The sequence below is a fragment of the Porites lutea genome, chromosome 10 (genome assembly GCF_958299795.1).
Source record: "Porites lutea chromosome 10, jaPorLute2.1, whole genome shotgun sequence".
NCBI classification, from domain to species: domain Eukaryota; kingdom Metazoa; phylum Cnidaria; class Anthozoa; order Scleractinia; family Poritidae; genus Porites; species Porites lutea.
In genome coordinates this window covers 27346608-27359982 of record NC_133210.1, presented here as the reverse complement: position 1 = coordinate 27359982, position 13375 = coordinate 27346608, and the positions used below count along the sequence as shown (strand labels likewise).

General features: G+C 38.1%; 1 protein-coding gene across 2 annotated transcripts in view; it reads left to right on the top strand.

Moving 5' to 3' along the window:
• Positions 1-8942, top strand: part of LOC140951188 (nicastrin-like) — a 27907-nt gene extending 18965 nt beyond the window's left edge. For both annotated transcript variants that reach the window (XM_073400416.1, XM_073400415.1), the window contains exons 15-21: positions 644-737; positions 2008-2115; positions 3403-3496; positions 5271-5410; positions 6073-6221; positions 7782-7836; positions 8737-8942. In XM_073400416.1, coding sequence (XP_073256517.1) covers positions 644-737; positions 2008-2115; positions 3403-3496; positions 5271-5410; positions 6073-6221; positions 7782-7836; positions 8737-8862 — 766 coding nt within the window. In that variant the 3' untranslated portion in view covers positions 8863-8942. The remainder of the gene's footprint in view (positions 1-643; positions 738-2007; positions 2116-3402; positions 3497-5270; positions 5411-6072; positions 6222-7781; positions 7837-8736) is intronic.
• The last annotated feature ends 4433 nt before the right edge of the window (positions 8943-13375 follow it).

Sequence of the window (13375 nt, the reverse complement as noted above, 5' to 3'; positions counted from 1 at the left end):
TTTTTTGGGTTTTGAGTTTTGTCCCTATTTGATCATCCCTGTCACTTATAATCTGGAGTACACCCATGGGATTAAATGTCTGCGCTTGTTCTGGGTAACCAGTGGTAGCGTCACAAAATGTCAGCTGTTATCTACACACATTATATTCTCCTGACTGATCTCCATAAATTTCCTTGAAGAATAACAGTCAAACCCTGTTATTACGGAAGGGACCAGAGAAAGCGTCCAAATTAAGTGGGTTGTGCTGTTAAAATAAAATACCTCTTTAACTAGAACAAAAAACCAAAGAATTCAGATAAAGAAGGACATAAGCGTCATCAAATTAAACTTCTCTGACCTTCATAAAGCCATCACTATAATGTTTTTATTTATAATAATCATAAAGTTCAGGATTCCACCCATATGTCTGTAATCTGAAAGGTTCTATGCACCAATCAATCATGGTTTGCAAAGCATTCAGTATGCTTGATGACTATGGCACAGGTTGTCAAAATGTCAGTCACTGTTAGCAACAGTCCTATTCAGGACTACATTCACCTGGATGATCATGCTTGACCTACTCATGAAATGACTCCTGTGTCCAAATCTGTCAACGTGGTCACTAGTTTCTTCTCAAACTAACCTACTGATCTTGCATTTTCAGATTCTACAATAGTCACTTTGATGACCTCTACCAAGTAGGAGGCAATTTCTCAAAGGAGAATGATACAGTTTATCTTTTAAATGACTTTACAAAGGTATGTGTTTAATTTTCATATTAAAAATACAGTCCACCCTTTCTGAATGGTCAGTTCTGTAAGAGTACACCTACCAAAAATGTTTTGTGGAGGTGTTCCTTGCCTCTCTTCTGTAACTTTGCCTGCTTTATGTTAACCCTTAACACAAATATTTTTCTTACAAGTATGTTATGAAGTAGACTACGAGCAGTCTTTCTTTTTTCTTGGTCCGTCGAGCAAAACACCCGAGACATTCAAATGACCACGCACGTGACTGAAGGCGCGAGATGGGAAAGGCACTCGTTTCTCATGTCTCGCGGCTTTGCTGCTCAACACTCTCGTGCGGGTGCACTCCCCTTACTAAATCTGAAGGAAAAGAGAGGCTGCTCTTAGTTATGAAGCTGAGATTTTGTTAGCCTGAGAAAACAGCTGACATCTTATGATGTCACGACAGGTTTCCCTGTGAAATGACGTTTGAGGAATGACAGTTCTGTCATTAAGTTTTTAAGCAGCTGTAGCAAATGAAAATTCAACTGTAACATAATACAAAATTTTATAGTGCCACCTTTAGCTTCCTACTTTGATCCCCTGTAACATCAAGGTGAGCTCAGCTGTACTCGGGTCTATGGGTTACGGCCCTTAATGACAGCTCTGAATGAGTACTAGTGACGCGTCACTACCCAGATCTGAGAAGTGCTCCAGATAGAATGAAACATTTTTAACCAGCCAAATCCATCCAAGGAATTAATTTCTTTGCTATAATTAAAAGCCGCTTGCCAGAAACTGAAAACAGAATCAAAAATCTTGAAAACAAAATAAGCTTTTTCGGAGAGGTGTCACTGAAACACCAACACTACTGTTGGTAGTATTTAACAATTTTCCAAGAGTGCGCATTGGATATGAGATGGTAGATAGCCAACAAGGTGCTAAGCACCGATTTGGCTATAATCATCTCATATCCAACAAGTGCAAGTGAAATAATTGTTTTATCAAAAACGCACAAAATATCAAGAATTCTCTCAGACTTTAAAAACAACCGATTTTCAGCTAGTTTCTAAGTTTGAGCAAATGGGCACAGTTACCATATTTGGAGAGCATGGTATAATGGCTCATATACCATGATGGCTAAGCCAATCAGAGCTCTAGAATTGCAATATCCAATGATTCAGTTTTTGAACAGAATTATTTTACAAATGGGTTCATGGCCATGGCCAACCAGTTGTAACTAATGGTAAGAGTTTCAACTAGTGGGTGAAACCAAAGGACTTGACTTGGATGTCTTTCATTGTAGAAACTTGCAAAGATTGCTGCAACATTAGCCAGAACTCTTTATATTTTGGCAAATGATAGTCAACCTCCTGAATATGAAATTAATGCAGACAATGATACAGAAGCTGTGGTAAGTGTCTTGTTAGTTTACTAAGATGCAGTTTCACCAAGATTCTCTGCTTCTTGAAAATAAAACTGAACTTACCATAAGCGACCACACAACATGCAAAGATTCAGGGGCAGATTATAGGAGGTGATCACTTATAAGAATAAACCAGGGCCAAGTTGTTTGAACACCAGTAAGCGCTAACCCGGGGTTAAATTTCAACCTGCGTTTCTTTTTCTTTTTATCAAAAGCACTCTCTCTGACAATTTTCTCTATTCTTTTTAAGGTATCCACTCATCAAATTGTAGGGAAAGAGAATTATACTTTTTAGCTCTCATATCTGAGGTCAAATTTCGCACTATCCCTGGGTCATCTTAACCCAGCTTTGCACAACCCAGCCCATATCCATGTCCGTTAATATGTACCTACCTTTTGGAGAAGAATTTTATTGCATACAATTTCCAAGTTACAAAATGTGTTGCTCCATAGTGCCACTAAATGTTCTTCAGGTACTTGGAGGAGGGTGTCAGATACAGTGAACATGGAGATCAGACTATTATATCAAGTGGTGGCTTATAGGAAGAAAAATAATGGAAAAACTATTTAACTGATTACTCAAAATTAATTGGCCACTCCAGAAAATACCATAACATACCATAATACTCTTTTTCGTCACCCCAAAATTTTCCATAAGAATTGTCTTCGGTTTCTTTTGGGAGTTAAAATGGCCCCAATGAAACTTTTGGGGTGACAAACAAAGGGCATTATGGTATGTTATGGTATTTTCTGGAGGGGTCAATTGCAGTCTCTTACAAGAGATGGTTGCTTACAAGAGGCTCTATCTAAAGTAATTTGACTGAGAAAATTGTGGTTTTCTATATGGGTGGTTGCTTTTGAAAGGTGGTTGCACATGGAGGTTCAAGTAATATATCAAGATTCATCCACCTGACCCAAATGGTCAATGAATAATTAATGAATTTTAGATCCATACATTATAAACATGAGTGTATTTAGAGGAGGTCAGTGTTGTGTGAAGGGTCTTTGAATAAAGGCCACAGTGTTTCATCCAATATACTAGACTCTTCTCTGTTGAGTGAGTAACTTTGAGGTATCTGAATATTGAATACACACGGTCTTCCTCAATTCTCAGATATTGTTGTAGAGAAATGCTGCAGAATTCTATCTGATATCCAATTCTTCATTATGCTCTCTTTGTTCTCCATGGATTTCTCTGTGATCTGTCAGCACCCATGGTATTGAAGGTTTACTTGACTTCAGTGACCAAGGTTAAATGTTTTTTTGTCCACACAGATTGGTCATCTTGCTTACTGCTTCTTCGTTCGCGCCAACTGTCCTCTTTACAGAGAGGTCTTTTCCAGCAAGTCATGGAATTCCTTGAAGGACTGTAAGTACATGGTTCTTATGTTTGATAATAATTGTTTATTTTTTTCACTTGTGCAATCACAATTTGCTGCTGTTGAGATCAAGTAAAATTTGGGAAGAAATTTGAGGTTGATGAGATGGTCAGAAATATCAACAAGACTGCAAATTAAAGGGGCTGTGTCATGGCAGTCCAGTTCATTTTGTTTAATTTTGCCAATTACTCACCCTCAATCGCTATGGAACTTAAAGTAAGCAAAGAAATTACATGTAAATGACAAAATCAGAGATCCGAGACAAACAAATATGTCCGCTGAGCATTATTTTTGAAGTTGCAAGCAGCAGGGATCAACTTTGAAAAAGTATTAGGCTGAACAGTTTTCAAAAACCCTAATTTCAATCCGTTTCAATCTTCTTCAGTTTTGCCCATCCGTGGCATCTGTTGTTTCTGTTATGTTATTTTAAACTTCCTTTAAAGTTTTAAGCGGTTTTTTTCATGTGTCTCTTAAATTAGAGGGCATTTTGTAATTTCCTAATTTGGCTGAATTTCGTGACACAGCTTCTTTAAAGGGGCTAAGTCACACTATTTGTTATCTTTTTTCCCATCAATTGAATTCCAAAAAAATTGGTACGGTATTCTTATTTAACCCTTTCACTGCCAGAGTGTTTGAGGGGGTTTTGTAGGGTGACTCTAACTTTTGAGTCTATGGACGAAATCCTATGATGTGACCATTCAAATGAAAGCTCTCTGCCTGTACTTTCAAATGAATTTGTTCCTCAGAATTTTAGAAAATGAGATTTGGAACTTTGGTCGAAATTTGCCTTTGGCCACATGTGGCAGTGAAAGGGTTAATGCCATATTTAGGCATTAAAACGTTTTCTTGGGGGCTGTTGCTACTGATGGTAAGGATGGACATCGATTAAAACTTTAAAAAGTTGGGGCAACTTTTTCAAGTTTGAAAACTATGCCTGCAAAAATGACCACAACACTGCTATGGTTAGTTCTCCTTGTAACCTGCGTATCAAGCGCAAAAAGAGGAGGGGGATTGGGGAGGGAGAAAAGCGTGAAAGAAGGAAAAAGGGAAGGGAAGTTGCTAAATGATTGGAGAAATTTTGATCTTCCAAAGCTTATGCCAGTAGAACACATTTCCTTGATGCCTTCATCATGTTTGTCTCTCACTAATACACACCAGGATGCACGCCAATAAGTTACTCATCATGGCTCAGTCAATCAGGAATTTGCATCCGCAGCAATGAACAAAAGGGGCTTCTTATAGCAGGCGTTCCTTACCATCTCTCCCCAATCCCCCTCTTTTATGCCTTCCTCCCTATCCCCTATCCCTTTCGATGCCTACTACGCAGGCTTTGCTTCCTGGTGAAATTTGTTTGATATGTTATTGAGAACTCTACAACAGCATTTTGTGCATGGGTTAAGGCACTGATGAATGACTCAGCACAGAGTTGACCTAAGCCATTAAGGGGTAATTTTTAGTTCTATCCAGTCAAGAGTGTTTTGATGCAGCAAAAACAATCCACTAAGGTTGTGGACTATGATCAAATCCTTGAAGGAGGCCATCACTCAAAGTGAGGCAAAATAGATACCAGTTCCCTGCCAAGAGAAAGCAAAGCCCCTAACAAAATTGTACGGAGGCAGGAAAAGTGATCTCGAAAACGGAGAAAAGTTTCAACAAGACATTAATTTAGTGAACTATTAGACCCACAAGTTTATCTTCACTGCTAAATAAATACAGCATGTTCAGATTTAAAGAAATCACTGACTGTTGTGTTTTCCCTTACAGATACGGAGCCATTTCCACGCTATGTCAGTGTTAATAGCACTGGCAACACATTTACTTCGGCAATTTATTACCTTCTTCTGTATTTCACTGGTGACCGGTCGCCTTTTAAGAGTGGAAAATGTTCTGGAAGTGTAGATGAGGTGGGTTATAGTTAGACTCTAAATCAGTATCTTGTTTTCTCCAGATCGCAAGGTGCAAGATTGTCTATCTTCCCACATAGGCGGCGGAGAAGGGGAAGCAGGACACAAAAATTTGGGGGGGGGGGGGGGAGCTCTGCCAAACAATCCCCCTCCCCCCCCCCCCCAAGAACTACCCAAGAAGCACCATGAAGAAGGATCGCCTGAACAACTGCTTATAGACACACTAGACACTGTGAAGATTGCAAAGAGATCTGCTTGTGGCAACGAACAACGCAAAGGGCATTTTGGAAAATTTGTGTTTCAAAACGCTCCGCCGCCTCTGCGGACCCACAGATAATTCCAACAGTTCAGATTGCTTCTGCATCTAGGTTTCGTTTTTGATTGTGCAACTGATGCAAGCTTTTGTCTTTTAGCAATCCTTTATCCTCTCTTGTTCTATGTCTTTTCTCCTCCTCATCATCCCTGCTATCCTGCTTTAGAAATACCCTACCCCCCTCCTCCCCACCCCCCCTCCCCTCTGCCGTGATTAGATGATTTCAAAAAGTATGTAGAAACAAGGATACTTTTTCGCTTCAGGGGTTTTGATTGGATAATTTTTGCTCTCCTGATATAGTTATTGTTTTATTTGCCAATGCCTTGAGCACTTTCTCTCTCCTTTTTAGGGCATCGTTAATGCTTCCATGCAAGGAAAAGATTTTAAGAGCTCAGGCCTTTGTGTGACTGGTGCAGTTTATCTGTCACCAGCCGTGTCTCCAGCATTTGTTTTAGAGAAATATGACTCTACTGAGTACTCTACATGGGCTGAAAGCACGTAAGTCTTAACATCCACAAACAAATTCTCCAGACTTAACTCTATACACTGTCTTAGTGAATAAGTTGGGAGAATTTGATAAATGATCAAGGCGTATCCTCTTTTGTGATCATTTAATCAGGTTTCATAACCTTTCCCTTGAGTATGCACTGATGTTAAAGGTTTAAATGCTGCCTAATTAAGATAATTGTGCAAACTAAGATAAAAGTCTTGTGCAGAATATTTAACAGCATCACGGTTAAGTACTGCTCTGTACCACTCATTTTTTACCTTTACCGCTCATTTTTTGCAATCTCCTGAATTTTCCTATCCTCAAAGTGAAATCTTATGGCATGACCATTCAAATGAAAGCTGTCTAAGCCAGTGGCACTGTTTATTATGCGGTACAAGTTGGTTCTGACTTTTGAGACTGTGGATGAAATCCTGAAGTGTGACCATTCAATTAAAAGCTACATAGTAGTACTTTCCTGTGGATCTGTTTGTTTTTCTGTACAGTGGCTATTAGCAACATATTAATATTATCATCCAGTTGAAGAAAATTTGGTCATCAGTGCATCCAATAAATTTTGGTTCCGACAAAATCGTTCATACGTTTGTCCGTACGTTCGCATGTACGTACGCCCTTCATGATAGCAGATGTAGAATTTCTTATTTACTAGCGTAAAAATCCAAGGCATATACAAATTATTGGACATACATGTTTTAATCAATTAATAGCTGTAAAAACTGGTCATCTGCTGACCAGTGTCACACGACTGTATCACAGGCTGAGACATACAACCTATTATTTGATGATATGTTTTTTTATTATATAGACACGAGTGTTTTATTGCAAAATATACCACTCGTAAAATTCATAAAAACTACATCCGGGACCCGAGTGGTTTATTTTCCATAATCTCACACGTGAGTTTATCGATGACGTAATTTCGGTCATTTCCCTCTATTATTTTATCGATGTCTTTTTGTCTATATAATAAAAAGAACATTACACGGCGGCTTGAAGATATGAAGTTTATTTTCGAGTGGCAAAAACAATATTTTACTCACTCGCTGCGCTCGTTCATAAAATATTGTTTTGCCACTCGAAAATAAAATTCATATCTTCGCGCTACCGTGTAATATCCTCCATTTAAAGTTCTCCAGTGACCAGTTATGGTGCTCAAGTGATTGCAGGCTAAAGAGAAGGGACGTTTCGTAAAAGTTCCCATGAGTGCTTCACTTTTGGTCTAAATCTATTTATTATTCCAATTGGCTATTTGTTACTGAACCCCAACAAAATATTGCAGGCAGCCCTGTCATGTTCTAGTAGGGGTACTAAGGGACCCAACTGCTTTATCTGCATTCAGTTGATACAGTCTTTTCTTAAATTTAAGCTGTAGAAATCAGGGCAGATGTGGAACTCCTCTCTCCTTTGCTGTCTAAGATGGTTCTAAAATTGTACCGATTCAAGAAACATTTATCTGATCAAGTGTTAATTTGTATACTGGTGATCATTAATTTTGCACCGTTGTTTATGTTTCACAATTTTTTTAAATCATTTTTTTCTTGTTTACTCAGCTGGGGAGACGATCTTACAGTTAGACTCTTCCTTGTGGGAAGTCCTCAGCTTGAGGTAATGCAGAGTTGAAGGGGCATTTGACACCAACAATTCCCTGCTAGCAAAGGGTTTTCTTGGTGTTCGGCGGGCCAAAGGAAAATAGAACCCCTTCCCCTCTTGGGGCACACCAACAAGAAATACGACTTGAAGCCTGGTCCAAGTTGTTCAAACGTTGGATATCCGTCCAGTGGATAACGTGATTGGTTTCCCTAATACTTATCCGCTGAATACTCCAGTTGTTCAAAAAGTGGATAGCGCTATTCGCTGGATAAATCACTATCCAGTAGATTAGTATTAGGGAAACCAATTGCATTATCCACTGGATAAAAGTTTATCCGCTGGATTGCGCTATTCACATTCAACAGGAGCCTGGTCTTTACTAGCGGCGCAAACACAAGTGTAAACATGAGAATCGTATTCCATGGTACATATGGCCTGAACACAGGCATAATTGCAGGCACATTAATCAAAACTTTTTCTTTACCTGTGCCTTTATTTTCAGTTGTTTTAATGCTGTTGCACATGTGGTCGTTCTTAAACTCTGTTGTTAGCACTTCTTCTTGCAAAGAACAAACACGAATCTGTACCACGTGACCATGTTTCCTCTTTACTTGTCGTTTACGGTTCATTATTTCTTCTCCTAAATTAGAAGTTTCACGCAATGTTTTAACCCTAAGACTTGTTTTGGGCCGTTTTCATCTGCTCATTTTCTATTTTAAGAAATTCTCAACATGAATCTGACGTTTGCTATTTGCCGTATACGTGAAGCGTAAACTCTTTATTGTTGGAAGTTGTTGCGTCCGTTTGCACGTGGCTTAGGAAAGAATAATTTCTGCCTTTAGCATTTCCTCATGTTAAATTTATTGTAATAATTTTTTAATCTGTCACTTTTCTCACTGCCTTTCTTGTTTTCAGGGTGCAACCCTTGCTGCAGGATTGATCATTACCTTATTTTCATTTGGACTTGTGTATTTGATCAACAAAAAGGCCAGCGTGCTTTTCACTCCAAATAGCCCCCTTGACGCAGACGTGGATAGCTGAATCACTGACTATGTTTTAATTCTCATAACTGTGTCATTATAAATCCAACACACAAGAAATTAGAAGTGCTGTACCATCTTGATGTAATTCGCGAAGATAAAAACAATGACCCCGAGGGTTTGTATTGTAGGTAGAGATGAACCCCTGCGAAGTGACACCTCTCTTAACCATTTTAATCCAAAACGTGTTCAATGGAAAAAGTCAACAAAATTACTAAAAACTACTAAAAGAAATCAGTAGCAGCATGTGAAAGTACTGTTTTAGAGGTGCCATTTGAATGGTCACACCATAGGGTTTGGTGCACAGACTCTCAAGTTAGAACATCGTACTAAACAAATAGTACCTTGTAAACGTACTGCTGAAAAGGTATTATTTGAATAGTAACACTATAGGGTTTCATCCACTGACTCAAAAGTTAAAACTACATACTAAATAAATAGTACCATGTGAAAATACTGCTAAAGGGATTTCAATTGAATGGTAACACCATAGGAATTCATCCACTGACTCAAAAGTTAAAACTACATACTAAATAAATAGTACCATGTGAAAGTACTGCTGAAGAGGTTTCATTTGAATGGTAACACCATAGGATTTCATCCACAGAGTCAAAAGTTAGAATGACGTACTAAATAAATAACACCATGTGAAAGTTCTTGCTACAAGAAGTTTCAATTGAATGGTAACAACATAGGATTTTGACCAAACACCCAAAAGTAAGAACTTCCTAGCAAGACTCCATCAATCACGTTAGGAGCAAGCGGCTTAGGTGGAGACCTCCCAAATTCTGACGCAAACGTACTTTGTGGAAATTTCACCACTAAACCTTTGTATTTTTAACCTGCGGTGAGTAGCCTTAAGACCTTAAGGGGGGGGGGGGGGGGGAGGGGGTCAGACGAAGGGCATGTTTTCATGGAGTTGGGAGACTCCAGGTGAGTGAGGTAAGACGCTTAGGTGGGGTAACCCGCCTGTCCATATAATTTCTTATATTGCAACCCCATGGACTGGCAGGTTACCCCTTCTAAGCAGGTTACCTTACCTTCCTGGGATCCCCCACCTCCATGTAAACAGGTCGTGAAGGCGACAAGGAAGCAGACCTGGGTATTATTTCCAATACATTTTGTTACTAAAAGGATATTTGTTATTTAACGCGTAAAACTAAAAGAAAGCGAAAGATGAGATGCTTGCTATTTTGTTGTACCAAAAGAAGCAATTCACAATAAAATGATATATTTAAAGTGCCATTTGTTTTTTTTTCGTAGTAGCTAAGCCTTACTTCTCGTTAATCTGGAATTTTATGGATCTCCACAGGTCCACACTTGACGTCCACTGGACCTGTAGCCACAGGTAGCCCAACCACCTAACATTAAATTGTAAGGGTTTGTATGGGGATTCTGGTCATTACTATTTTGGAGTCAAAACATTATATATCAGCAGAATGTAAAAAAAGGGGCCCAATAGAGCTGACAAGGTTTCTTTTCATGTCTCCATGTTTTATTTACTGTTGCAGGTGGCTTACTTTTTAAGGAATCTTGTATTCTGTTTTAAGCCTACCTCAGATTATTAGTATTTAATATTTTACTAATATTGTGATTTGAAACTTGCTTAAAGTTAAGTTGTGATGACGGTACCTGCAGAACGTCCCCAACATTATGAAACCCATCACACTCCTATTTTATTTGTTTTTGTGGACCTGACGGTGCAGAGCGTTCAATAGCATTCCTAACATTTTGAACTTGTTGACCAATAACAACGTCCCATTAATTTATTCCGTCGCAATTTGCCAACGAAAAACACTACCAGTGCACCATCAGGGAGCTTCCAACATAAACTGCAGCACTGTTGTTTTCATATTTAACTATGATTTGAGGTCGTTTCAACGCGATTCATTCCAGGAAGCTGTAGTTGTGCCCTTTTTCACACGTCGTATGTTTTTCTACTCTTTGTACATCACCGTCTGTAATATGTAAAGATCGCACTACTAAATGTTGCTCAATTCGTTATGAAATGCCTTCAAATTCCAGGAACACCCATGGCGTTTTAAATCTCAAGATTTTTCTACCTTTGATTATGGTAAAAGTAACTATTATGTCACGATTTGGAGCTGTGACAAAGGCGACTTACCCTGGGTACCAGAGATTTTTTCTCGCGCGTGACTAGGAGCTTCGTCGGCCGCAGGCCGACAAGTCTTCGGCCGTCGGCCGAAGACACGAGCGGCGAAGCTTTTCACGCGGGTCACTTTTTAAGACTTGACTCAGGGTAAAGGCGACTAGACCATTCACTATTATTTCTGTTATGTCTGGTGGCCATCTTTTCCCAAGGGGTTAACGTTTTAGTCAAGGTAAAGAAATCTCAGTTTTCTTCTCTGTTGTTTCTTTAGCCTAAGGCCCCCTAGATCTTAGAATAACGCCATCTTAGAATTTTTTCTAATGAGATAGATATGATTCTTGGGAAAAAATAAAAAATTTCCTCATTGTTTCTTTTTATCCGTAAAAAGACGTATGCTGGGTTAACCTATTTACAAAAAATACCACTTTTACGACTAAGTTGAAAAGTTAATTTTATTGGCGTTGACGTAGACCATAAGCAAATAATATATTTACCCTTTCATAAAGGAAAACAAACTTGGAAGAGATTTCAATTTTTTTACCAAAATAATGGGTTTTACACTGCGAATATGCAAAGTTTTCGACTTTCTTAAAAAGTTATTTTTATTGTCTAGAAAGCCTTGTTTTCTATCTAGAACATCAAACAATATAGCCGACCCTATTTTAAAGAAAAACGAGCTTGGAACAATTTTCACATTTTTGACCAAAAGCATGGGTTAACCCCTTTGCAAAAATGCAGATTTTCGAACTATGTTAAAAAAACTATTCTTTATAGTCTAGAACACATTGTTTTCTATCTAGAACATCATCAAATAATATATCAAACCCTTGTTTAAAAGAAAAACAGACTTGGAAGAAGTTTCAATTTTTTTCACCAAAAGCATGGGTCAACCACTTTGCGAATATACAAAATTTTTCGACTATGTTAAAAAGTTATTTTTATAGTCTAGAAAGCCTTGTTTTCTATCTAGACCATCATCAAACATATCTAGGTCCATTTTAAAGGGAAAAAAACTTGGAAGAAATTTTAAATTTTACACCAAAATTATGGGTTAACCCCTTTGCGGAAATGCAGATTTTCCGACTTTGTTAAAAAGTTATTTTTATAGTCTAGAACACCTTATTTTCTATCTAGAATATTATCAAATAATATATCTAGCCATTTTTGAAAGAAAAACAAATTTGGAAGAAATTTTAAATTTTTGATCCAAAATCATGGGCAACCCCTTTGCGAAAAGACAAATTTTTCGACCATGTTAAAAAGTTATTTATTTAATATAGAAAGCCTTGATTTCAAACTAGAGCATCATCAAACATTATACCTAGGCCCATCACAGTTATTTTCTAAACTCTTTTCTTACTTATAGGCTGTTTAGTGTTTTAAGGTGCAGTGAATTCAAGTTTCATGTAATATATCAAACATGAGATGCAGTGTTTCATCACCAGATGAAACACCGAGAAGAGAGTTGAAAATACGACGCGCAGCGGAGTATTTTTGACGAACTTTGAGGTGTTTCATCTGGTGATGAAACACTGTTTCGAATGTTTGATATTTCTTCTCAAACAAAATCATTTTTGAAGGAGAAATTAAGGATGCAAAAATGAGCAGTTTTTCATCTGATATCCAAACACTCATTAAACATTAATTTCCTTTGAATTTTCTTTATGAATTATTAATGAGTTTGAGAAGTTACCGTTATAAAACTGTTATATAGCTTTGCATTTAGAATAAGTAACCGACAGGTAATGTATTACTTTTCTCTGAGTTTATTTCTTTTCACTGAAACATGGGGTACGGTTCATTAGATTGCATCCAAAAACTGTTACTGGTTAGGAATGTTGATTTCGTTTCGTCTTCACACGGCAGCCAGCAACCTCGTTACCAGGTTTCTCTTCTCCGGTGGCGGTAGGGAGAGGGGTTGAGTTGGGGGGTGGGGGAGAGAAGAGAGGAAACAATAGGAAAGAGGTTGGACAGTCAAACGAATAATATTCTATTTTTTTTTAATTGACGCCCCAAAGAAGCACTGCGATTGGCCAGAAAAACCCGCATTACTTTGGTGACAAAACGGGATTGGCCAGCTTTTACACTCGTTTTTCCGCGCTGTTTGTATGTCATGTGAATTTTAATTGGTTCCTTAGATCGTTTAGAGTCGTTGTGATTGTTGGATGGAAATCGTTATAATACTTTACTGACCTGTGACATGCGCTTTGTATCCGCCGCTGTAGATGTCCTCACAGCAATCAATAATGACGTAAAACTTGACGAAACTCGAACAGTGTATTTTGCATGACTATTTAATAATCGTTTTGAGAGAATAAACAGAGTCGACCGTTTTTATTCGTATTGCCAATTTTTTTTTGTTTGGCTTTGGAGATGAGGCCACCTCTAAAGCTAGCAGCAATGT